This window comes from Chiloscyllium punctatum, chromosome 32 (assembly GCF_047496795.1).
Source record: "Chiloscyllium punctatum isolate Juve2018m chromosome 32, sChiPun1.3, whole genome shotgun sequence".
NCBI lineage: Eukaryota > Metazoa > Chordata > Chondrichthyes > Orectolobiformes > Hemiscylliidae > Chiloscyllium > Chiloscyllium punctatum.
Window position 1 is genome coordinate 42,673,942 of NC_092770.1, and position 26,463 is coordinate 42,700,404.

A 26,463-nucleotide genomic window follows, 5' to 3' on the forward strand; every position below is an offset into this window, starting at 1 on the left:
GGAGTTTAGAAGAATGTGGATGGATCTAGTTGAATGACCTGGACAGAGGAGATATTGGGAAGATGTTTCCAGTAGTAGGAGAGACTAGGACCTGAGGGCACAGCCTTAGAGTAAAGGGAAGACCTTTTAAAATGGAAATAATGAGAAACTTCTTCAGCCAGAGAGTAGTGAATCTATGGAACTCACTACAACAGAAGGCTGTGGAGGTTAGGTCACTGAGTATATTCAAAGACTGAGATAGATAGATTCTTGATTATCAAGGGGATCAAGGGTTACGGTGAGAAAGCAGGAGAATGGGGTTAAGAAACTTATCAGCGATGATTGAATGGTGGAGCAGACTCAATGGGCTGAATGGCCTAATTTCTGATCCTGTGTCTTATGGTCTAAGTCCATGTGGACCACATCAACAGCCTTGACCTCAGGAATCCTCTCTATTACCTCTTCAAAAACATCAGCAAGTTAGTTGGCCATGGGTTTTCCCTTAACAAATTCATGCCAGCTCTTCTGAAGTAATCCCATTTTCTCATTTTTCCATATTTATTAAAGTAACAGATCTGTAATTGTTGGGGTTTTCTCTACAAGCTTAATGTTTGCAATTCTCCAGTCCTTCGGCACTACCCTAGATTCCAGGGAAGATTGAAAGATTAATGTCAGTGCATCTGCAATTTCCCCTCCCACTTCCTTTAATAACCTTGGATGCACCTCATCTAGTCTTAATACATTATCAACTTTAGTACTGACAGCTTATTCAATGTCTCCTCTTTATTCAAAATTATACATAATCTACACGTCAACCAAGATCTTGTGATAAGCTCCACCCATCAGAATTTAAAAAGATTGATCCTAGGAGGAGCTAACCATTTCAGTCTGCGTGTTTTACTTTGATTCCATTTCAGTGCTAAGCATTGCAACTCAGCAGGATCTGTTATCTTCAATACACTCTGAGGGTTGTACAAACTGCTTTCATGTAATTCTGACGTAATGTAACTAGCTCTTAAGTTCCATGTAAATGATAAGACACAGAAGTGTAAACATCCACTCAGTCAATCAAGTATGCCCCAACATGCAATCAGATCATGGCTGATTTGATAATCCTCAACCTCAATTTCCTGCCTTTTTCCTATGATTCTTGATTCTCTTCCTGAGTAAAAATCCAGCCATCTTAGCATTGAATATATTTAACAACTCAGTCTTAACAGCCCTCGATTGTAAGGAATTCCTGAGATGCACTACATTTTCTATTCCTTCTCTTTCTATCTTAAAAGCGAGAGCCCTTCCTCTCAAATTACATCCATAGGTCCTCAATTCTCTCACAACAGGAAACAATCTTTCTGCATCCACCCAGTCACTTTCTGAAAGAATCTATTTTTCAATAAAATCACCTCTCATTCTCCTAAATTCCAATGAGTACAGGCCCAATCTACTCAACCTGTCATTGAGTCATAGAGATGTACAGCATGGAAACAGACCCTTCGGTCCAACCCGTCCATGCCTACCAGATATCCCAACCCAATCTAGTCCTACCTGCCAGCACCCAGCCCATATCCCTCCAAACCCTTCCTATTTATATACCCATCCAAATGCCTCTTAAATGTTGCAATTGGACCAGCCTCCACCACTTCCTCTGGCAGCTCATTCCATACACGTACCACCCTCTGTGTGAAAAAGTTGCACCTTAGGTCTCTTTTATATCTTTCTCCCCTCACCCTAAACCTATGTCTCTAGTTCTGAACTCCCCAACCCCAGGGAAAAGACTTTGCCTATTTACCCCATCCATGCCCCTCATAATTTTAGATTACTAAAATTTTAGATTACTTACAGTGTGGAAACAGGCTCTTCGGCCCAACAAGTCCACGCTGACCCACTGAAGCGCAACCCACCCAGACCCCTACATTTATCACTATGGGCAATTTAGCATGGCCAATTCACCTGACCTGCAGGTTTTTGGATTGTGGGAGGAAACCGGAGCACCCGGAGGAAACCCACGCAGACTCGGGGAGAATGTGCAAACTACACACAGAGTCGCCTGAGGCGGGAATTGAACCCCGGTCTCTGGTGTTGTGAGGCAGCAGTGCTAACCACTGTGCCACCGTGCCGCCCATAATTTTGTAAACCTCTATAAGGTCACCCCTCAGCCTCCGCCCCTCCACGGAAAACAGCCCCAGCCTGTTCAGCCTCTCCCTATAGCTCAAATCCTCCAATCCAGGCAACATCTTTGTAAATCTTTTCTGAACCCTTGCAAGCTTCACGACATCTTTCCAATAGGAAGGAGACCAGAACTGCACGCAATATTCCAACAGTAGCCTAACCAATGTCCTGATCCAGACAGGTTTTTCTGACAATTGACAATGGATTTGTGGTCATCATTAGATTTTTTAATCGCAGATTTTTATTGAATTCATATTCCACCATCATCGATGGCAGGATTCGAACTGGGTCTCCAGAACATTACCTGGGTATCTGGACTGGCAGTCCAACGATTATACCACTGGGCTGTTGCCTTCTCTCTTGCTTAAACACAAGTCTGCCTCTTACTTTAGTTTACATAATTACAAATTAAAAGGGACTACACAAACTATATTAATCTACATTTCACCGATCACGTGCTGGACATGCCTGGTAGTTGTCACATATACATTAAGAATTTATACAAGCTCAAAGCACCTTCTTCATTAGATTTCCAGTTCTTTTGTCATATTAAGTCATGATTATTATGATTATGCTATTAAATATTACTCCATATCTCCTCTCCCAGTCTTTGTTTCCACTATTTACACTTTAGTGTGAGCTCCTTGGGTAAGTGTAAAGCTTTCGGTGGGTTTTGTGTTTTCTTTAGGATTCAAGTAGTATATCCATGTTTTATTAGTTTTCTATTCAAGCGTATGAAGACTGTTAAATATTTTCTGCTATTACATTGAGATGTTTCTTAAATACAATCTTTGTTATTCCATTCTCTCAGCAACAATTCCTCTTGTTGTGGGTCTAAGACTTTCTCCTGGCTAAAGAACTGACAACACCCTTACTTGATACAGGCTAATAGCCTGCAGTAACTTGCTCATTAACTTGATTAACTTGCTTCTCTCTTTGGACTTTATCCCATTTTCATAATTTATCTTGGTCTTCCAATGTAATATGAAGGTTGAACTTTTCATAAACTTCTTAATTCTGACGATTACAGTTTTTTCAATGGTGATGGTCTATGACTCAATTGAGTGAAACTAATTTTATCTTAGAGTCATACAGTCTTAGAGTCATAGAGATGTACAGCACGGAACAGACCCTTCAATCCAACTCATCCATGCCGATCAGATGTCCCAACTCAATCTAGTCCCACCTGCCAGCACCTGGCCCATCTCCCTCCAAGCCCTTCCTAGTTATTTACCCATTAAGATGCCTTTTACAATGTTGCAATTGTACTTGCCTCCAATACTTCCTCTGGCAGCTCATTCCATACACGTATTACTGTCTATGTGAAAAAGTTGCTCCTTAGGTCTCTTTTATATTTTTTTCCTCTTACCCTAAACCTATGCCCTCTAGTTCTGGACTCTCCCACCCCAGGGAAAAGACTTTGTCTATTTATCATATCCATGCCCTTCATGATTTTATAAACCTCTATAAGGTCACCCCTCCTCAGCCTCTGTTGCTCCAGGGAAAACAGCCCTAGCACATTCAACCTCTCCCTATAGCTCAAATCCTCCAACCCTGGCAACATCCTTGTAAATCTTTTCTGAACCCTTTCAAGTTTCACAACTACTTTCCGATAGGAAGGAGAGCAGAACTGCACACAATATTCCAACAATCTTCTTGAAAAGTTGTTTATGTTTCCAACATCCTGTTCTTTACCATTCACTTGTGGATAATGAGGTGAACGTGCTTTATGAATTAACCTACATTCCTTGGCAAATCCTCTAAATGCATATTTGCAAGCTGTGGCCCATTATCTGATACAATGGTGTCAGGAATGTCATGAGTTAAATTGATTTATTTCAGTTACGGTATCAATATGTTAGCTGTGACACTGTCTTGACAATTTTAGTCAATCTATCTTGAGTCATTGATCATAACGATTATATATCTTTTTTGATTTCATTTCTTATTGTCACATGTACCGAACTACAGTGAAAAGTTTGTTTTGCATGCGGTAGAGGCAGATCATTCCTTAGAAAGGTGATTGAACAGAGTGAGGAATAGTAAGTTATCGCTGCAAACAAGGTGCACTAAAAGCATGATCAACATCAGATTTGAAATTTGAGAGGTCCATTCAGAAGTCTAATTACAGTGAGGAAGAAGCTGTTCTTGAAACTTCTGGTACATGTATTTGAGTTTTGGTATTTTCTGCTTGATGGAAGAGATTATAATTGGGTAGGAAGGGTTTTTGACGATGTTGGTTGCCTTTCTGCAGCAATGAGAAATGTAAATAGAGTCAATGAATGGAAGGTTGGCTTGCGTGTTGGTCTGGGCCATGTTCACAACTTTCTGTAGTTTCTTATGGTCCTGGGCAGAGCAGTTGCTGTACAAAGCTGTTTTACATCCACATAGAATACTTTCTATGGTGCATTTGTAAACGTTGGTGAGGGTCCTTATGGACATGCTGAATTTCCTTAGCCTCACCATATGACATCAAATGTGCTTTACAAAATAAATGATTGGTGTTCCATGTCTGTATCAAGTTGTAACATCAGGAAGGAAAAATGATTGAGTAGCTTCCCATATTCAAAAGTACATTACTGCTAAAGATTGCTATAGAAATGTTTATATTAACATGGAAAATAGGAGTAATTATGCAGATCAGAAGCTCGACATGTAGCTAATTAACGCATGGCCAATTGATCTGTTTTGATTATACTGGCTGAAGAGAACAAGTTGGTCCAGATATGAGAAGAAGTCACTTGTTTCTTTTGGCCACAAACAATGTCACGGTTTCTTTAACATCCTCCTACATAGCAACATGGATGGCAGTTCAAATATCACCCAGAACTCTCCAACCCCAGGCAGCAATCTTTCTAGGCTGCTTTCATAACTGTCCTAAATCATGCTATCCAAATTGTTGCTTGAACTTTCAGTATTTTGCTTCAATAATTGAAGTACTGTCATGAAGGCAAATAAAGACTTGGTAAGCACACAGTCTTGGTTATTGGTCCCACACCAGCGCTTGGTTCTAAAGAAAACATCTGAATGAAGTCTACGAAATAACAGCTATTTGGTAGCAAGAGGAAATAACACAATTTTGCAAAGGCACCACTGTAAACTATACAGGACTTTCTGTACATATTCTCACAAACAGGGCTTTCCAAGCACTGAATGGTATTGAGGAGAAAGTTGCGAGAATTGAGTGACATCAGCAGTGAGTAGCTTCCCACCTTTGACAGCAAAAAAAAACCCATTTCCAAACCAAGTGTTAAACAGTGAGACAGGATTCCTGTAGTGAGCAGTGACAGTCTTGGTACATGTATTAGCCTGCAATAACTTGCTCATTATTACATCATGTCACAACATTGATATGCAGTTTCCCATTCTCCATTGGGCAAACAGAAACTAGACAGTGACAATTCCCAACATGAAAGTCAGGGCGGTTACTTGGTGACTCCAGTTCACCATTTGCTGCTCTGGATCTCTATCGGTCACTAACATTTAGGAGACACTCCATGAGCAGCAACTGCACAAACCCTCACCCAGCAGGACCTGCAGGGCCCCCAACGCAAAGTGGATACCAATTACCCTCTGTCTACATGTTTGAGGCAAATAGAATGAACTGAGCAGGGTAAGCTAAGAGCTACGACCACCAAGGTTTGACCATGTGCGTGGCTGGGTTTTAAAGATAGCACTGGAACCAGGAATCCTGGGAGGTCCCATCAATGGCCAGTAGTGAATGGGGGAATATGTGAGCAGGGTGACCACAGAGGCAAGGTGCAAAGGCAATGAGATAAGCTTTGGAAGATAGGGTGAAAAAGACTGCTAGGGCCCATGTAAACCCTCCATAAAACCCATCAAAAAGTATACAGCCAATTTCCGCTGAGGTTCGGCACATAGAAGGTAACATAAATCATGCATTACTAAGTTCTTATATAACTTTGTAGGCCAAGGTTGTGAATATGTTATGCTTGGCATCACTGGTTTACTATCAACTTTGGCATTTCAATCTGCAAACCAGCCATTCTATTTATATTGAGACCCATCTTACCTTAGAGCTCCACATTCCCACAAAATTCAATTCATGACTTTCTTGCCAATGGTTGCTGTCAAGATCCTGTAACAAACACAAACATTTGTCATAGATTGCATAATAGCAAAATTCAATATATGCAAATGCGTTTTGCATGAGGTTACTCACAGACACTGCATGATCACCCAGGTACAGCTGTAACATCAGTACCCTTGGGCACTGTCAGTTCAGCCTTAAACACTAGCTTGTTATAGAACACAACTATAGTATGGGCTACTCTTTATAACAAGAGTTTATTAAGGTTTTTTAATAAGATATATTCACTGTTCTATGAATTGTTACATTCAGAACTTTAGAATTATGTGCTAAATTCTCATGAAAACTTGAGAAATCTCTCATGGTGTTGTTTATAATAAGGCAGGAGATGTGATTTTTCACTAGGAGAATTACAAAACAATGCAATATTTATTTGATGATATCCAAATATAAAAGATTTTTCTTTGGATAATGATCAATATCTGGGCAAGTCCAAAGCAGAAATCTGAGTAACGTGTAATTCCTTTTTACTAACTGCTGGCATGTGGGTGTTGCCCTTGAGAAGGTGGTGGTGAGCTGCCTTCTTCAACAGCTGCAGCCCATGTGCTGCGTTTTGACTTACAATGCCCTTAGGAAGGCAATTCCAGGATTTTGACCTAGCAACAGTGAAGGAATGACAGTATATTCCCAAGTCAGGATGGTGAGTGGCTTGGAGGGGAATTTGCAGGTGGTGGTGTTCCCATGTCCTTGTTCTTCTAGAATGAAGTAACTGTGGGTTTGGAAGGTTCTGTCTAAAGATCTTTGGTAATTCTCAGCAGTGCATCATGTAGATAGAACACACTGCTGCTACTGAGCGTTAGTGGTGGAGCGAGTGGATGCAGTGCCAATCAAGCGGGCTGTTTTGTCCTGGAGAGTGTCAAGCTTGTTGAGCATTGTTGGGACTGCACTCATTCAGGCAAGTGGGGAGTATTGTATCACGCTCCTGACTTGTGCCTTGTAGATGGTGGATAGGCTTTGGAGAGTCAGGAGGTGAGTCACTTGCTGCAGTATTCCTAGTCTCTGACCTGCTTTTGTAGCCACTGAGTTTCTGGTCAATGGTAACATCTAGGATGCTGATAACAGGAGATTCAGAGATTGTAACACTATTGATATCATGGGGCGGTGATTAGATTGTCTCTGATTGGGGATGGTCATTGCCCGTCATTTGTGTGGCGCGAATGTTACTTGCCACTTGTCAGCCCAAGCCTGGATATTGCCCAGATCTTGTTGCATTTGATCATGGACTGCTTCAGTATCTGAGGCATCACAAATAATGCTGAACATTGATTATTGCACAATGAACATCCCCACTTCTAACCTTATGATGGAGGGAAGGTCATTGATGAATGAAACAGCTGAACATGGTTGGGCCTAAGACACTACCTTGAGGAACTCCTGCAGAGATACACTAGAGTTGAGATGACTGACCTCCAACAATCATAACCATCTTCCTATGTGTCAGGTGTGACTTCAACCACTGGAGAGTTTACACCCAATACATAATTTTCTCAGTTTTGCTAGGGCTCTTTGATGCCGCACTCAGTCAAATGCAGCCTTGATGCCAAGGGCTGTCACTCTCAGCCCACCTCTCGAATACAGCTCTTTTGTCCTTGTTTAAACTGAGGCTTTAATGAGGTCAGCAGCTAAGTGGCCCTGGCAGAAGCCAAATTGGGCATCATTGAGCAGGTTATTGCTGAGCAGATGCTGCTTGATAGCACTATTGATGACACCTTCCATCACTTTCCTGATGACTGAGAGTAGATGGATGGGGCAGTAATTGGCTGGGTTGGATTTGCCCTGCTTTCATTTACAGGGCAATATTTTTCATTGTCAGGTGGATTCAAGTGTTGTAACTGTATTGAACAGCTTGGCGAGGGGAGTGGCATGTTCTGGAGCACAAGTCTTCAGTACTGTTGTCGGAATGTTGTCAGGCCCTGTAACCTTTGCAGTATCCAGTGCCTCCAACTGTTCGATGACATCACATGGAGTGAATGGAATTGGCTGAAGACTGGTATCTGTAATTCTGGGGACCACTGGAGGAGGCCAAGATGGATCCACTCAGCACTTCTGGCTGAAGATTGCTGCAAATGCTTCAGCCTTATCTTTTACACTGATGTGCTGGGCTCTTCCATCATTGAGGATGAGGATACTTGTGGAACCATCTCCTCCAGCGAGTTGTTTAATTGTCCACTACCATTCACAACTGGATTAGATTCCCCTACAGAGTGGAAACAGGCCCTTCGGCCCAACAAGTCCACATTGACCCTCCGTAGAGTAACTTACCCAGACCCATTTCCTTCTGACTAATGCACCTAACACTATGGGCAATTTAGCGTGGCCAATTCACCTAACCTGCATATCTTTGGACTGTAGGAGGAAACCGGAGCAGCCGGAGGAAACCCATGTAGACACGGGGAGAACAAGCAACTTCCATACAGATAGTTGCCCGGGGCTGGAATCAAACCTGGGTCCCTGGCACTGTGAGGCAGCAGTGCTAACCACTTGTGACAGGACCACAGAGTATAGATCCAATCTGTTGGTTGTGGAATTGCTTCACTCTTTCACTTGCTGCTTATGATATTTGGCATGCGAAAAAATCTGTTTGGTAGCTTCATCAGGTTGATACCTCATTTCTAGGTATTGCCTGGTGCTGCTCCTGGCATTCCCACTTACTCTCTTCAATCAGCCAACACTGATCCCCTGGCTTGAAGGTAATGGTTAAATGGGGTATATACCAGGCCATGAGTTTGCAGATTGTGCCACATTACAACTCTGCTGCTGTTGATGGCTCACAGCGTCTAATGGATTCCTAGTCTTGAGTTGATAGATCAGTTGTTAAGTCTGATCCCAGCTGAAGAGTGCAATGAGTATAGAATTATGTGCAGAAATGATAATGACCAATGAACATTTCTGGAATGCAGTTCACTCCTGATAAAGTTAGTGCTAATATGTTAATACAGGCCTCAGAATTCATTACCTTCACAATCAAACTTGCAAAACAAAAGGATAAAGCATTTTAAATGTAACTGGCAGTATTTCCAACTGGTATAAACAGAGAGCCTTTGAAGAACCTTAAAACATTCCCATCAGATCTATTTAATAAGGAAGGCTTTAATTCTGCCAATAGTAAGATAGTTTGTCATTCAAATCTTGATCTTTTGCATGTTAATAATGTCTGTTACCCAATAAGCTGTCACAGATTAATAGGGTAGTTAACAAGGCATTGGGAACACTTGCTTTTGCCAATCATGGCACAGATTATAAGAGCAGGGAGGTCATGTTAGAGCTGTGCAAAGCTTTGCTTAGACCACAGCTGGAGTACTCTGTGTGATTCTGGTCACCCCACCATAGGAAGGATGTGATTGCAATGAAGGAGGTGCAGAGAAGATTCCAGCATATTGCCTGGAATGGAGCAATTTAGCTATGAAGAGAGGCTAGATGAGGTTGGGTTTTCTTCAGAGCAAAGAAGGCTGAGAGGGAACCTGACAGAGGTCTTTTAAGATTGAGGGATATGAAGGGTAGATAGGAAGTAACTGTTCCACTTTGTTGAAGGGTCAATAACAAAGGGCCATAATCTTTAGGTAAAAAGAGTTAAGGAAAAGATTGTTCTACCAGAGGTGGTGGGAATCTGGAATGCCATGCCTGAGAAGGTAAGTTGAGGCAGAAAACCTCATCATCTTTAATAAAAAAACATGCATGAGAACTTGAAATGTCAGAACACTCAATACTATGGCTGAGTGCTGGAAAGTAGGACTGGTGTAGATGTAGAATGGTTTTGGTCAGGACAGGCTTGATGGACTGAAGGGCCTCTTATGTGTTGCATGATTCTAGGATGAAATGCATAAAGTTGGGCTCCAGTTAGATTCTTCTTCAACTATCTTTTTAGATTAGAACATGGGGTAGCAGGAAACTGTTGCAAAATTGTAAAAGCTTGAAGCTAAGAAACATTTACAATAGGAATTTACAACCTTAATCAACATTGTGACAAGTGGCAGAAAGGAAGTCTTAAATTATTGAGGTAGTCCATATGACAGTCTGAACTACAGGAATTTTAAAAGAATAAAATAGAAATATGAACAGGGCTTATGTCCCTACCTAGGAGAAAAAAGCCTTTCATGTTGTCACTGACAGAAATCTGAGGTATTTTGTCTACAGGATGTGTGCAGTTGAACATTGGTGAAGATGTGGATCTTATGTCAAGAGTTTCATGTGTAATTCACAAAGTTGATCTATTAACTATATATGTGGTATGAAACTTTTGGTAGATTTAGGGAACAGCTAGCCATTTCATGGAGGAATACTTCATGAACTTAACAGGTCATATAAAACATTTTAAAATCAACTTTGAGTTTGCTGGATCAATACTAGAATTGAAATTAGTAGATTGTGCTAATGTCTCATTTGGATAAACTCCTTGTTTTAGTATGTGGTGGGAAACTGTTGGATATCATTGCAATCACATTGCTGGAGAAATAGTCTGCATCAACCAGTTGTTCACAAACACTTTAGTTATTTAGTGGGATGTTTATAATGACACGAAACTATAGAGAACTTGATTTTTGGATTTCAAAATGAACTAGACACTGGGAGCAGGTGTCAATAAAATGGAAAAAATAAAAAGCAGGCAAAATGAAACTGAAAGAATTTTTAATAGATCTGGTTATTCCAACAGGAGAACCGAAACCGGGATAATAAGGAAATTAATCCCAGAAGCAGTTAACAGATGCTTCAAGTGACTTGAACTATTGTAACATGACTTACTGAGTAAAGTGGTGAGGCAAGGACTTCTAAAGGATACATGACAAATAAAATATTGAAGATAACCAGGAATTTAATCAAATTAAACTAGTCCACAAGGAATGTCAGACCTAAACTCAACTCAGTTTATTGAGGATTTATTTAAATGTGCTGTACTAGACAGTCTTTGGATTTCAACATGTAGGACAGGTTCCTGATGAAGGGTTCCAGTCTGGAACAATGATTTTTCCTGCTCCTTGGATGCTGCCTGACCTGCTGTGCTTTTCCAGCAATACACTTAACTCTGATCTCCAGCATCTGCAGACCTCAGTGTCTTCCTGTAGAACAGGTTAGTTGATTCAATAAATTAAGGATCAACACACAGAAAACCAAAAATACAACCTGTTTCCAGTATGGTGATAATGTATTGACAACTAATGACAGCTATGATTTCATGAAAAAAATTACTGATAAACAATTTTAAGTGTTGTTGTAGTCCAACAGCCTATGCTGTTGTCTAAACTTTTAGTGGAAAAAAATGTAAGTGAACCCTGACATGGAACTTATGACCTACTTCTGACAAATTTATGAAACTACTGTTTACTCAGTCAGGACAATATTGCATTTGGTTGACCTGGAGTTTCTCATCAGTGTCTCACCATGATAGTCAAAGACTGAAATTCCTGATTAAAGGTAGAAGCTATTGGTAAGAAGTATGAAATCTGTTTTTAAAAAAGTATAGGAGAATACTGCTACATCTTATTGCAAGCTTTCCATTGGCATATGCGTTTAACAAGGTAATTGGTACAGAATAAGAGGTATGGAACCAAGAGATGGATATTTTCATTCTACATTTAGTAGACCTTTAGTTGTTCTTAAACAAAATGCAATCAGGGTCAAGAAAGATTTTTGTCAACAAAATTCAAAGAAACTATAAGAATTGGACTTGAGACAACGATGTAGCTGAACTGAATTTCCAATGACAGTTCAGAGGCATTTGCTAAAACGCGAGTACTGTAGTCATGTAAACCACAACTGAAAGTCCTTTCAGCAAGGGGCTCTGGAAAAGGAGTCATAGAGATGCACAGCACGGAAACAGACCCTTTGGTCCAACTTATCAATTCCGACCAGATGTCCAAAATAAGTCTAGTTCTATTTGTCAGCATTTGACCCATATCCCTCTAATCCATTCCTATTCATATATCTATCTAGATGCCTTTTAAGTGCTGTAATTGTACTAGCCTCCACCCTTTCCTCTGGCAGATCATTCCATACACCACCACCCTCTGTGTGAAAAAGTTGGCGCTCAGGTATCTTTTAAATCTTTCCCCTCTCACCTTAAACCCTCTAGAGGAAACGATCTTGGCTATTTCCCCTATCCATAACACTCATGATTTTATAAACCTCTATAAGGTCACCCCTCAGCCTCCGACACTCCAGGGAAAGCAGCCCCAGCCTATTCGGTCTCTCCCTATTGCTCAAACCATCCAACCCTAGCCACATACTTGTAAATCTTTTCTGAACATTTTCCCATTTCACAACATTCTTCCTATAGGAGGGAGACAAGAATTGCATGCAGTATTCCAAATGTGGCTTGACCAATATCCTGTACAGCCGCAATATGACCTCCTAATTCCTATAATCAATGCTCTGACCAATAAAGGAAAGCATACCAAACGCCACCTTCACTATCCTATCTACCTGCGACTCCACTTTCAAGGAGCTATGAACCTGCACTCCAAGGTCTCTTTGTTCAGCAACACTCCCTAGGACCTTACCATTAAGTGTATAAATTTGGCCTTGATTTGCCTTTCCAAAATGCAGCACCTTACATTTATCTAAACTAAATTCCAACTGCCACTGCGTGGCCCATTGTCCCATCTGATCAAGAACCCATTGCACCCTGAGGTAACTTTCATCACTGAGTCATTCAGTGACCGATGAAATGCTGCATCAATCTCTAGCTGATCAAACAGATTGCTTGTCAAAAACTGACATGGAATAGGCTTTTTTGCAAATATTTCACTCCAGATTGTTTGAGGGTATAATTCCTAACAACTGGTCTTTGGACAAAACCCCAAATTGCCTTCTGTGCTGTCAGACAGCCCCCTGGCTGTTGAAGTTACTCCCACTCTAAATCAGTTCTCTCTTTTTGGTGCGCTTGAACTCTTTGCTTGCAGGAATTTCGGTTTTCACCCAGATTGATGTCTATGAGAAAATTCGGGGAGAAATAAGGCATCACAAAAATACCACTTGAGATAGAATTTAAATCAAGAAGTGTGGAGATTATAAAAGAGTGGGTCATTGGAATAGAAAAGTTCTGATAAAGTAAAAGGTCATGATGGTAAAGGTAAAGTCACTATAGTCCCAGAAGCTGCTCTCGTTAAAGAGACAACTGGTGGTGAGTTTGACCTGAAGGTCACCACACCTGGGGCAAAGGGCAAGGTTGAGATGGTGAGACCTTCACGGTGACCACAAATGGTACAGGAATTGAATTCACACTGTTGGCATCACTCTGTATCACAAATCAAGTACGTATCCAACTGTGCTAACCAACCCAGTACTTATCAGACATGATAATTCTGAGCAGCTGACAAAGGGAAATGTTACATAGGTACTAATAGGAAGTCCGACTGGAACTCTTGGATCAAAAAGACATAGCTCAGGGACTGAACTCACCTAATCCAGACAATCATCAATGTGAAAGTAGAAGTCATAGGTTGAATAAATTATGCAATAAAACAATGATTACTGAACAAAGTTTGAGAGAAACCGGAGGGAGAAATCATTATAGTCACGAAGTGTATTTGGTAGCTGACAATAAACATGAGGGTAAAACAATGTGAGATACAAGAAAGGGAACTTGGAGAGAGATTGGAACTTATACCGAATAAGGAGTATCCAGCTTTGTTATTTTGGGACTGAAAAGGTAGTTGCAATTGAAACTTAAAAGGCTAAAAGCAACGGACTTTTAAAGCAAATAGCTGACACACAGTGGTCTTTTCCCCAGCTGTAAAAGTAATGTTGAAAAATCCTTTTAACTCTTTAAATCTCACATGCATGAGTGTGTAGATCAATCAGCATACACAGAGTATACCTACTGAGGTCTTAGCAAAGCCTTTTACAATTGTAACAAGACTTCTTTAATCTTGCACTTCAATCCTTTTGCAGTTGCTTCTGGTACTTGTATGCTGACTCAAGTTTCTTGTACACACACTCTCGAATCACTCCAAATGTTAATCTTACTCTATTTTCTAAATGTGGAAAAGTTAAAAACTGGGAGTCAAGCTTATAAATATATTGGTTTAAAAATTGAGCAGAGCAGGTCTGAAATAAATGTAAATTAACAATACCTATTAAGAGCGTGTTACGCTTGTCCCAATTAATCATACTAACTCCTCACTGGTGGGCAGTGTTATATGTAAAAGAAAGCATGATCAGACAGTTGAAATGGCACTCAGACTAGACGAGGTATTAGGTTTGATATGTTGTATGTAAGAATCATGATGAAACATAGTAAAGCAGAAAATTTTACGAAGCAAGTGAAAGAAAGCAGGTGGCACTGCGCCAGAGACTCTGGTTCAATTCCCGCCTCAGGTGACTCTCTGCTGGAGTTTGCACATTCTCCCCATGTCTGCGTGGGTTTCCTCCGGGTGCTCTGGTTTCCTCCCACAATTCAAAATGTGCAGGTTAGGTGAATTGGCCATGCTAAATTGCTTGTAGTGTTAGGTGAAGGGGTAAATGTAGGGGAATGGGTCTGGGTGGGTTGCTCTTCTGCGGGTTGGTGTGGTTTTGTTGGGCCGAAGGGCTTGTTTCCACACTGTAAGTAATCTAATCTAATCTGAAAGAAGTGGAGAAATGTATATTTTCATCCTTATGTGACCAAACGGATGCAAAGCTAGTCACTTTTAGCAATACTTCACGTGCTAGTTGTTCAGTACTTCATCTCTAACTGGTTTCATAAAACATAGAGATCATAGAAAAGTACAGCACAGAACAGGCCCTTTGGCCCACAGTGTTGTGTCAAAGTTTAATTCTAAAGTAAAATATAGTAACTTAACCTACGCACCCCTCAACTCACTGCTATCCATGTGCATGTCCAGCAGTCGCCTTAAATGTCCCCGGTGACTCTGTTTCCACCACCACAGCTGGCAACACATTCCATGCATTCACAACTCTCTGGTGAAGAACCTACCTCTGACGTCTCCTTTATATCTTCCTCCTAATATCTCCAAACTATGACTCCTCGTACCAGTCAATTCTGCCCTGGGGAAAGGTCTTCACTGGCAACTGGGGTGGTACCAGGGGACTGGAGAGTAGCGAATGTTGTGCCCCTGTTCAAAAAAGGGAATAGGGATAACCCCGGGAATTACAGGCCAGTTAGTCTTACTTCTGTGGCAGGCAAAGTAATGGAAAGGGTACTGAGGGATAGGATTTACGAGTATCTGGAAAGACACTGCTTGATTAGGGACAGCCAGCACGGATTTGTGAAGGGTAGGTCTTGCCTTACAAGTCTTATTGAATTCTTCGAGGAGGTGACCAAGCATGTGGATGAGGGTAGAGCAGTGGATGTAGTGTACATGGATTTTAGTAAGGCATTTGATAAGGTTCCCCATGGTAGGGTTATGCGGAAAGTCAGGAGGCATGGGATAGAGGGAAATTTGGCCAATTGGATAGAAAACTGGCTAACCGGTAGAAGTCAGAGAGTGGTGGTAGATGGTAAATATTCAGCATGGAGTCCAGTTACAAGTGGAGTTCCGCAGGGATCAGTTCTGGGTCCTCTGCTGTTTGTAATTTTTATTAATGACTTAGAGGAGGGAGTCGAAGGGTGGGTCAGTAAATTTGCAGATGATACAAAGATAGGTGGAGTTGTGGACAGTGAGGAGGGCTGTTGTCGGCTGCAGAGGGACTTAGATAGGATGCAGAGCTGGGCTGAGGAGTGGCAGATGGAGTTCAACGCTGCCAAGTGTGAGGTTGTCCATTTTGGAAGAACAAATAAGAATGCGGAATACAGGGTTAATGGTAGGGTTCTTGGTCAGGTGGAGGAACAGAGGGATCTTGGGGTCTATGTACATAGATCTTTGAAGGTTGCCACTCAGGTGGATAGAGTTTGTAAGAAGGCCTATGGAGTATTATCGTTCATTAGCAGAGGGATTGAATTCAAGAGTTGTGAGGTGATGTTGCAGCTGTACAGGACTTTGGTTAGGCCACATTTGGAGTACTGTGTGCAGTTCTGGTCGCCTCACTTTAGGAAAGATGTGGAAGCTTTGGAGAGGGTGCAGAGAAGATTTACCAGGATGTTGCCTGGAATGGAGAGTAGGTCGTACGAGGATAGGTTGAGAGTTCTCGGCCTTTTCTCGTTGGAACGGCGAAGGATGAGGGGTAACTTGATCGAGGTTTATAAGATGATCAGAGGAATAGATAGAGTAGACAGTCAGAAACTTTTTCCCCGGGTACAACAGAGTGTTACAAGGGGACATAAATTTAAGGTGAAGGGTGGAAGGTATAGGGGAGATGTCAGGGGTGGGTTCTTTACCCAGAGAGTGGTGGGGGCATGGAATGTGCTGCCCGAGGGAGTGGTAGAGTCAGATTCATTGGCGACCTTTAAGCGGCATTTGGATAGGTACATGGATGGGTGCTTAATCTAGGATAGAAGTTCGGCACAACATCGTGGGCCGAAGGGCCTGTTCTGTGCTGTATTGTTCTATGTTCTATGTTGTATGTTCTCTGGCTATTGACTCGATCTATTCCACTCATTATTTTGTACACCTCGATCATGTCTCCTCTCTTCCTCCTTCTCTCCAGAGAGAAAAGTCCAAGCTTATTCAACCTTTCTTCATAAGGCAAGCCCTCCAGTCCAGGCAGCATCCTGGTAAACCTTCTTTGCACTCTCTCCAAAGCCTCTGCATCTTTCCTATAGTCGGGTGACCAGAATTGGACATAATATTCCAAGTGTAGTTTCACCAGGGACTTGTAGAGCTGTAGCAAACCCTCGTGGCTCTTAAACTCGATCCCCCTGTTAATGAAAGCCAAAACGCCATATCCTTTCTTAGCAACCCTATCCACTTGGGTGGCAACTTTGAGGAATCTATGTACTTGCACACCCAGATCCCTCTGTTCCTCCACACTGCCAAGAATCCTGTCTTTAATCCTATATTCAGCATTTGAGTTCAACCTTCCAAAATGCATCACTTCGCATTTATCCGGGTTGAACTCCATCTGCCATTTCTCAGCCCAGCTCTGCATCCTATCTGTCACGCTGCAGCCTGCAGTAGCCCTCAATACTATCGGCGACACCTCCAACCTTTGTGTCATCTGCAAATTTACTAACCCACCCCTCAATCTCCTCATTCAAGTCATTTATTAAAACTACAAAAAGCAGAGGCCCAAGAGCAGAGCCTTGCAGGACCCCACTCACTATTGACCTCCAAGCAGAATACTTTCCACCTACAATCACTCTCTGCATTCTGACAGCCTGTCAATTCTGAATCCAGACAGCCAAATCTTCCTGACTTTTTGAATGAGCCTACAATGGGGAACCCTATCAAATGCCTTGCTGAAATCCATATACACCACATCCACTGCTCAACCTTTATCGACCTGTCTTGTCACCTCCTCAAAGACCTCAATAAGATTTGTGAGGCATGACCTGCCCCTCACAAAGCCATGCTAACTGCCTTTAATCACACTATGCTTTGCCAAATAGACATAAATCCTATCCCCCAGAATTCTTTCTAAAACTTTGCTGACCACAGAAGTAAGACTGACTGGTCTGTAATTGCCAGGGATTTCCCTATTACTCTTCTTGAAAAGAGGAACAACATTCGTCTCTCTCCAATCCTCCGGTACAACTCCCATGGAGAGTGTGGAGGCAAATATCCTCGGCAGTGACTTAGCAACCTCCTTTCTTGCTTCCCGGAGCAGCCGAGGATAAATCTGGTCTGACCCAGGGGACTTATCAATCTTAATGTTTTCCAAAATTTCCAGCACATCAACTTCATCAATCTTGATCTGGTCAAGACTGTATCTCAGCTCCTCTAAGTTTTCATTTACAACAAGTTCCCTTTTCTTAGTGAAAACCAAAGCAAAAAACTCATTTAGACCCTCCCCTATCTACTCAGACTCCACGCACACGTTCCCTACGCAATCCCTGATTGGCCCTACCTTCTCCCTGATCATTCTGTTATTCCTCACATATGAGTAAAATGCCTTTGGGTTTTCCCCAATCCTTCTTGCCAAGCCTTTCTCGTGCCCCCTCCTGGCTCTCCTCAGTCCATTTCTGAGCTCCTTTCTAGCAAGCCTGTAATTCTCTAAAGCTGTGCTAGATTCTTGTTTCCTCCATTTTACATAAGCTGCCTTCTTCCTTTTGAAGGCCCCAAGTACTGATCCATGCTCTAAGTTCATCACTCTTATTTCAGACACTCCTTGCATTAAAGCAGACACACTTTAACCGATCCCTTTGTTTCATTGCGCAAGAAACCTTCCTGATAGATTCAACACATCCCGCCACTGCCCCATCTGCAACTGACCCACTCTCAGACATGTGGCTCTGATTCCCACCCCCTTTCAAACTAGTTTAAACCCTTCTGAATCACACGAGCTATTCTCCCACCCAGGACATTTGTGCCCCTCCAATTCGGGTGCAACACGTCCTTCACGTACAGGGCCCACCTTCCCCAAAATGGTCTAGGTATCTGAAGCCCTCCCTCCTGCACCAGCCTCGCAGCCACATGTTAAGCTGCATTCGCTGACTGTTCCTCATCTCACTGTCTCGTGGCACCAGTAGCAAACCTGAGATCACTACTCTAGTTATCCTGCTCTTCAGCTTCCAACCTAACTCACTGTAGTCACTTTTCAGATCCTCAATCCCTTTCCTGGCAACATCTTTGGTGCCAATGTACCACGATTTCTGGCTGCTCACCCTCTCCCTTCAGAATCTTGTAAACCTGATCGGCGACATTTCGGACCCTCGCACTGGGGAGGCAGCATACCTTCCGGGAGTCCCATTCCTGACCACAAAATCTCCTGTCAATCCGTCTAATTACTGAGTCCCCTGCCACTAGCGCTTTTCTATTTTCCCCCCTTCCCTTCTGAGCCACAGTGTCAGACTCAGTGTCAGAGACCTGACAACTATGGCTTATATAACTTATGGAAAAAATGGAAATAGTTGTCCTTTAGCTTGGAAAGTTAAGAAAACAATGTGTTGTTAGAAGTACTTCAGCTACTGAAATGCAATTTTTGCATGGGCAGAGAATATGGGATTCTACTCCTCCAGTATTCATAGAATCCCTATTGTGTGGAAACAGGTCATTTGACCCAACATGTCCACACCGGCCCCTGAAGAGTAGCCAACCCGGACCCATTCTCTTACCCTATTACTTTTTTACATTTCCCCTGACTAATGCACCTAACCTACACATATCCCTGGACACTATGGGCAATTTAGCATGGCCAATTCACCTAACCTGCACATCTTTGGACTGTGGGAGGAAACTAGAGCACCTAGAGGAAGTCCACGCAGACACGGGGAGAATGTGCAAACTCCACACAGTCAGTTGCCCGATGCTGGATTGAACCTGCCGTGTATCTGAAATGAGATTCTGTTTAAGGGACATCCCAGATGTACTATGTCCATTGACTACTATGCACATAACCATTCCTTGTGGCACAAAATACTGTCTAAGATGTGTGAGTGAAAAAAGCTTATGGACTGACTTTGCTAATTTGAAGCAAATTCTGGAAAGGAATCTTTTAAAATTAAATGGATGCAAGTCATCAACTGTCAACAGATTGTTTTAGAAAAGGAAAACATGTCTGAAGAAATTATTAGTTGGGAAGGTATCTCAACACAATGATTTGTTCAGAACAGGGAGATTTTTAATTTGTTTTGAAATTTTAATCTGGTCTTTAACTTTTAAGAGAAAGAAATCTGTTGATTGCACATTAATTGTATACAAGTGACAGGCATTAGCTAGTGAGCAAATGGAGCCTCTATAGATACACAGCCTAAAGCTGTGCAGTTAGTGGGTTAGGTCGGGTTGTATTCATGTAACATATAATTATGTAAATTAAAAGTGTGTGAAGATTGACTCCAAATCTAGTATTTGCAACTAGTTTTCTGGAATGAATGCATCCTCCTACTACAGTGGAATGCTACACTACAGGAAAAGATTATTTAGTTCATCGTGTATATGTACTGACTTTTTGACAGACCTATTAATTAGTCTGACTCAAATGTTTTTTGTACATACCTCTGCAAATATTTCCCTTTATTCAAATCATTTTGAAGGTTTACTGTTAAATCTGCTTTTACTACGCTTTCAGGAAATGAATTCCAGATCATGACCATAATTCTTGATGGAAAAGTAAGGGGAAATATATACTGATGTGAATAGCTGGGAGAAGCTCATGCAGCATAAACGCAGTGTGGATCAAACAGCCTGTTTACATGCAACATGCCACTATTCATTTATTCTTGCCTTACGTGAGCAACTTGGCATTCAAATATTACCACTTACAATGTAAAAATTCTTAGTTTGAAGTATACTGAGCCGGCACAAATCAATTGCCCTGTTTAAACGAGATGACTTGTGAATGGGAACAACAATTCTGTTTTCTTCTCAATCTTTATTTTAGAATCTAAAGGTGAATATATGCAAACTGCCTGACTCTATCTCAGTTCCAGTTCTCCAAACAATTCAATTTCAAACTGGCTTTGAATCTAGCAGCAGCACGATGCATGGAACTACTCGCTGATGTGGCCGACAGTATGTCAATCTAGAGACTCAGTACAAGCTGGATCTTGCTGTACCCATTTGGCCATAATGAGGCCTAACTTCAGGTACAAACGTTCTGCACCCCAAGAACAGCTGGAAAAACATCCTAACTGGAATTGTGGCTATTTGTCAGGTGCCCACAGTGGCTGTCTAAGACAGACAGACAGACTAATGAGGGCCCCAACATCTATTTACGACTACTTGGGGAAACCAAGGGACTCCAACATCAGTTTGCTCTGTTCAGTGTGTCTGGTAAAGGATGCATCCTAGCCAGGGGCTTATAGTAAGGTATGGTTGTGTCTACCGGCATTATCTGAGATCCACTGGGCCAATTCACTACCATCAATCCTTCTTATGGGCATTTGTCTAGATACCAAATGGGGAAAGATGCCCAAAGTCTTTGGCAGAAGAGGGGCTCAGTCTTGATAAGCAAAGTAGGTTTATTAGGTAATAGCTTGAGAACTGTTTGAGAGACTAGGCTTGCAAGTAAGTGCAAATTACTGGTTAGTTACAGAAAACTGAGCATCTTTCTCCTGTGGCATGACTATAATTCTTGCAGGTGCAGCAATCTTTTAAACATCTATTTTTCAAGATTAACACAACCCCTTGCAACAGTCAATGTGAGTTTTGACAATCATCTGCAGTCAACCAAGAGTGGAATTGATTCCAGAAGTGTTTTGTGTATAATAGGTCAAACGGAACCCTGCACTAATCACAGAGAGAAGGCATGATCAGTTAGAAGAAAGAAATGTACCTCCATCATTCTTACCAGATCTGCCTGGTAATGGTCTTCACTGACCTTCTTGGACCATTAAACTTCTTCCTGAGTGTTGGTGATGGTCCTCTGCTAGTTCCCTCCAAACAATTATATCATCTAATTATAAAGCTCAGCCCTCAGCAGCTTGTAAATTCTGGCTCACTTCAGTGAATAAATCTTCCACACATGCATCAGAAAACCTGGATTAAATCCAATCTTGCATCTCTAATGACTAGACATAAAATTCTATATGTTCATATAAATACAGCTGTCTAAAATGCACCTTAAGCAGCAAGCCTGGATGCTTGTACTTGAACTAATTTGTTTTACCCACTGAACTGACTAAACAATGCAAGTTTTGTTAGGTGCTGCTCCCACTCCCCCTTTACCATTCAAGTGGCATTGTACCAGTTAATACACATAGAGTGACTGCTTTACACTGAAACATATACAGTAATCTGAGTGGAATGTGAAATCTATGGAGTCTGCGAAACCAGCTAGCACAAACCAATTTTAACATGCACGTATTATGACCAGCTAAAGAATAATCCAATAAATAACATAGCATTTATACTTTAAAATTCTTTTCTTTTATTTGCATAGTAATTAAGAAGATCTGTTGAACAGGAGAACACTGGGTTTGAAAGGATTTGTGAAAATCATTGGAAACAATAAAGGGAATTGAAAAGTGAATAGTCAATACATAGGGGAGGAAAGAAATGATGATTTAGGGAATAGCAGTTACTGGATTGAAGGTGTATATAGTTAAGAGGTACTGAATTAACAGCAAAGGACTAGATTGTAATGGCAGTGTTTTTGTTACTTTGTTAAACAAAATAGATATCTAAAACAGTTCAATGAGTTTGATTAACAAATTGTGAACAGCAAGGATGCAAGCAAGACAAAAACTATAAAGATCTCAGGGAAGAAATTTTTAAAAAGCAAACCAAAATCAATAGATGTTGAAGTTCCTGAAATGAAGGTAATTCATTAAAATGTTAAACATATGCCAAGTGGATAATCTTTATGACTGTCTCCAAATTGTTCCCCAACTTTGAATCCTGCCAATCAGGTCTCTGCTTTTGCCACAGTATTGAAATAGCTTTTCTCACAAAGTCAAAAATTACTAGGTTATCACAGAATCCAAATGATCCCATATCTTTTATAACACAAATGCAGCCATTAGCTGGCGATGTTACAGAGATCTGGCAATGTTACAGACAAAGAAATATATGGTCTTGGTTGTAGTTGGAATACGAAGTCAGGAACTCATCTTGAGATCAGATATGATGCAAAGGTTAAGACACTATCCTCCGAAATGTTTTCCAAGTTGTTCAGCTGGGTGGAAATGCACTCATCTATTTCCAGGTATTTTTCTAGTCAATCTATTCAGGGATGTTATTACACACCTCTGGGGCAGGTGGGATTGAACCTAGGTTTCTGCTCCAAAAGTAGGGGCACTACCACAACACCACAAAAGCCCCACTCACATGATTCCATTCTTGTCTGTCAGCAGAAAATCACCCACATTGCTTTCTCTTCTTGGCTCAGAATTGTTATCTTTGGATCGATCTTTAGCCTCCCTCCTTTTCTTTTTCTGCATGTTGCTCCTCAAAACCACCATCTGACAACACGCTGTCATTTTTCACTGCTAAACTGAAGTCACCTATTCCTCTGTCAGCACATTCTCTCACATCCTGTCCAACTTGTTCCACTATTTCTCAAACATCCAACACATGTTGAGCAGAAATTTCCTCCAGTTGAGAAGGACTAAAGACATTACTTTCAAATCTCTGCTCCTTAAGAATTTATTCCATTCCTCACCTCGGAGACTGCCTGAAATACAATGTCTCAACCTTTGCGTCATATCTGATCTCAAGATGAGTTACTGACCTCACATTCCAGCCACAACCAAGGCCATATATGTTTTTGCCTGTAACGATGCCAGATCTCTGTAACATCACCAGATTTTACTCCTGCCTCAACTCATTCATGTCTTTTACTTCATCTAGATTTTGTAATTCTAACACACACCTGGATGACATACTACATCCGACTCTCTGTCCAAAACACTGCTGCCCAATCCTTACTCTCATCAAATCCCTTTCTGACTTGTGCTCATAAGCCTATACAGACTCCCAGCTAACCAATGCCCTGATTTTAAAAGGTCAGGAGATGAAGGAGCAGTGCTCTGAAAGCTTGTGATTTCAAATAAACCTGTTGGACTATAACCTGGCATCGTATGACTTCTGACTTTGTCCACCTTAGTCCAATACCAGCATCTCCACATAAGGTCATACAGTAGGGAAACAGGCCCTTTGGTATAAGCAGTCCATGCCAAACATAATCCCAAACTAAACTCCTGGCCCATATACCTCCAAACCTTTCCTATTTATGTATCTTTTAAACATTGTGATTTATCCTGATCCATCAATTCCTAAAAGTTCATTCCACGTGCGAACCACCTTCTGTGTAAAGGATTTGCCTCTCGCATCTCTGGATTTTAACTTCTCCTTTAGTTTTAAGTCCCTCCATGCCCAGTGTCTCCTTCCCCCTAATCTCCTCCAGGCCTTACAAACCTCAGAGATGTTTATACTACTCTGATTTTGGAATCTAATCATCCCCAATTTTAAATTGCTCTGTTGTTGACGGTTGCACCTTCAATTTGTCAATGCCCAAAACTCTGGAATTCCCTTCCTAAACCTCTCTGGCTGGTTTTCCTCCTTGAAGATTCTCCTTAAAACCTATGTCTTTGATCAATTCTAATATCCAGTGCAGGTTGTTCTTCTTTAACACGTGTTTCGTCAGCACGAATTGCGGACATTGTTTGGATAATGCAAACTTTCTCCTGAGTGGGTATTGCGATTTTCTGCAGCATGATTTTCTATAGCAGTTTTTCATACAATGATTTTCTATAGCGCGAGGCTGCAGAGGAACAGAACTGTCATCTTATGGCAGAATGACTGTTGGTTCGGTGTCAAATTAGTCTGTAACTCCTCTAGGAAACATCATAGGACATCTTACATTTAAAGGTGCTGTACAAGTACAGGATCTTGTGGGTGTGGGGACATTTCACAAGGACTTTCAGAAGGATTAAAAGTCTGTTGGATAAAGGATAATTTGCTAATCATTGGAAAATCAATGATGAGGGCCATTAACTTAAAATTACCACTCGTAAGGCTAGGGATTTCGTGAAATTTCTTTACAGAATTGTTGGAGAATGGAATCCTCTGTCATCGAGAACAGCTGATCATGAGATCTCAAGAGCAACTTGGATGAATATTTGAAACCTGGCTAGTGAGATACAAGGGAGCAGAGTCAGATTAGTTACAGATTCTCAGTACATTCACAGCCCACATGGAGGCCATTCCGTTGACTGTATCCACACCAATCAACATAGCTCTGACCACACTAACTACATTTTCCAGTTTTTGGTCCAAAGTCTTGGAGGCTAGACCAACACAAGTGAATATTTAAACACACTAACTCTGTTATTATCCAGTACCTTAGCGTCCAGAATTCTCGTGCAACCAGCCAATCAGAAAGGCACCACCTTTCTGCATGTAGAGGTTCTTCCACAATACAACAGTCCGAGATTCAAAAGGGGAAAACAGAACTGCAACCTCCTGAAGACCTTACCAAGGCAGAGCAACTGTCTTATTGGGATAGAAGTTTCCTCTTTCTGGGAACTGATTGTTTGGTCACCTCTCTATTTTCTAACCTAAACCTCACTGACAATATTTATGAGTGGTCCTGAGCTGCTCATTTCTCAAATGCACATTCACCTTGTGGTAGTGGCAAGTCAAGTTCTCCTAACCATCACAGGTATTTCACTTACAACTGGAAGATTTAGGTAACTGACCCTACCTCCATTCCCCGTACCTGCTGGATACCAGGAAAATTACACTACTGTTTTTAAAAAAAACTAATCTAATAAACCTGTTCAGCAATGTTTTTATACAGCTTTAGAGCAGGTCAGACTTGAACTCAGGCCTCCTGACTCAAATGTTACCACTGCACCACCACGCTCTGCTGAAGCAGGTATTTCCAGGTGATCCCTCATCTAAGTACTAACCAGGCCAGTGTCTGCTTTGCTTCCAAGATCAGACATTGCCGAAACGCAGTGAGATTCAGACTCGAGCACTCTTCCAGGCAATGAGTTCCAAACTTCCACAATCCTCTGGGTGAAAGAAATTCTCAACTCCTCTTAGCCTTCCACCTCTTATCTCATGTCTACGACCTCTGATAATTTACCCCTCTACAAATGGAAAAAGTGGCTCCTATCTATCTTATCCATGCTCCCATAATCTTATACACCTCTGCCAGATCATTCATCAATCTTCACTGCTCCAAGGAGAGCAATGCCAGCCTGTCCGATCATTCCTTGTAGCTCAAACTCTCCAGTCGAGGTAGCAACTTGGTAAATCACCCTGCACCCTCACTACTGCAATCATGTCCTTCCTATAACATGGTGACCTGAACTGCATGCGGTCCTCTAGTTGCGGTCTAACCAGCATTTTATACACTTCCAAAATAATTTCACAGCTGTTGTATTCTATGGTTTTGGACAATGGGTTGAATGATCTGCTTCATTGCTGGCAACCTCCAGCACAACATTAATGAAGCCCATTTAGATGAGGACCAGAAACTACAGGCAATATAATGGACAAGCATCTGCTCCTAGATTGGTTACTGGAGATTCCAACATCGAGAAAAAAACTTCACTGCAACTTCAGCAAGACGGGAAACACAATGTACCCAATAGCTCAGTGTACCCAATAGCTCAGTGGTCAGCATTGCTGCCTCACAGTGCCAAGGACTTGGCTTCAATTCTAGCCCTGGGTGACTGCTTGTGTTTGCTTATCCTTCCCCATGTTTGCAAGGGTTTCCTTCCAAAGATGTGCGGATTAGGTGAACTAGCCATGGCAGAGTGCCCAGGGATGTGCGAGCCAAGT

General features: G+C 41.6%; 1 protein-coding gene across 2 annotated transcripts in view; it reads right to left on the minus strand.

Annotated features, from left to right (window-relative positions):
- The window catches only part of b4galnt3b (beta-1,4-N-acetyl-galactosaminyl transferase 3b), a 199,931-nt gene that overhangs the window by 87,773 nt on the left and 85,695 nt on the right, over window positions 1–26,463 (minus strand). For both annotated transcript variants that reach the window (XM_072552183.1, XM_072552184.1), the window contains one exon: window positions 6,182–6,247. In XM_072552183.1, the coding sequence (XP_072408284.1) occupies window positions 6,182–6,247 (66 nt within the window). The remainder of the gene's footprint in view (window positions 1–6,181; window positions 6,248–26,463) is intronic.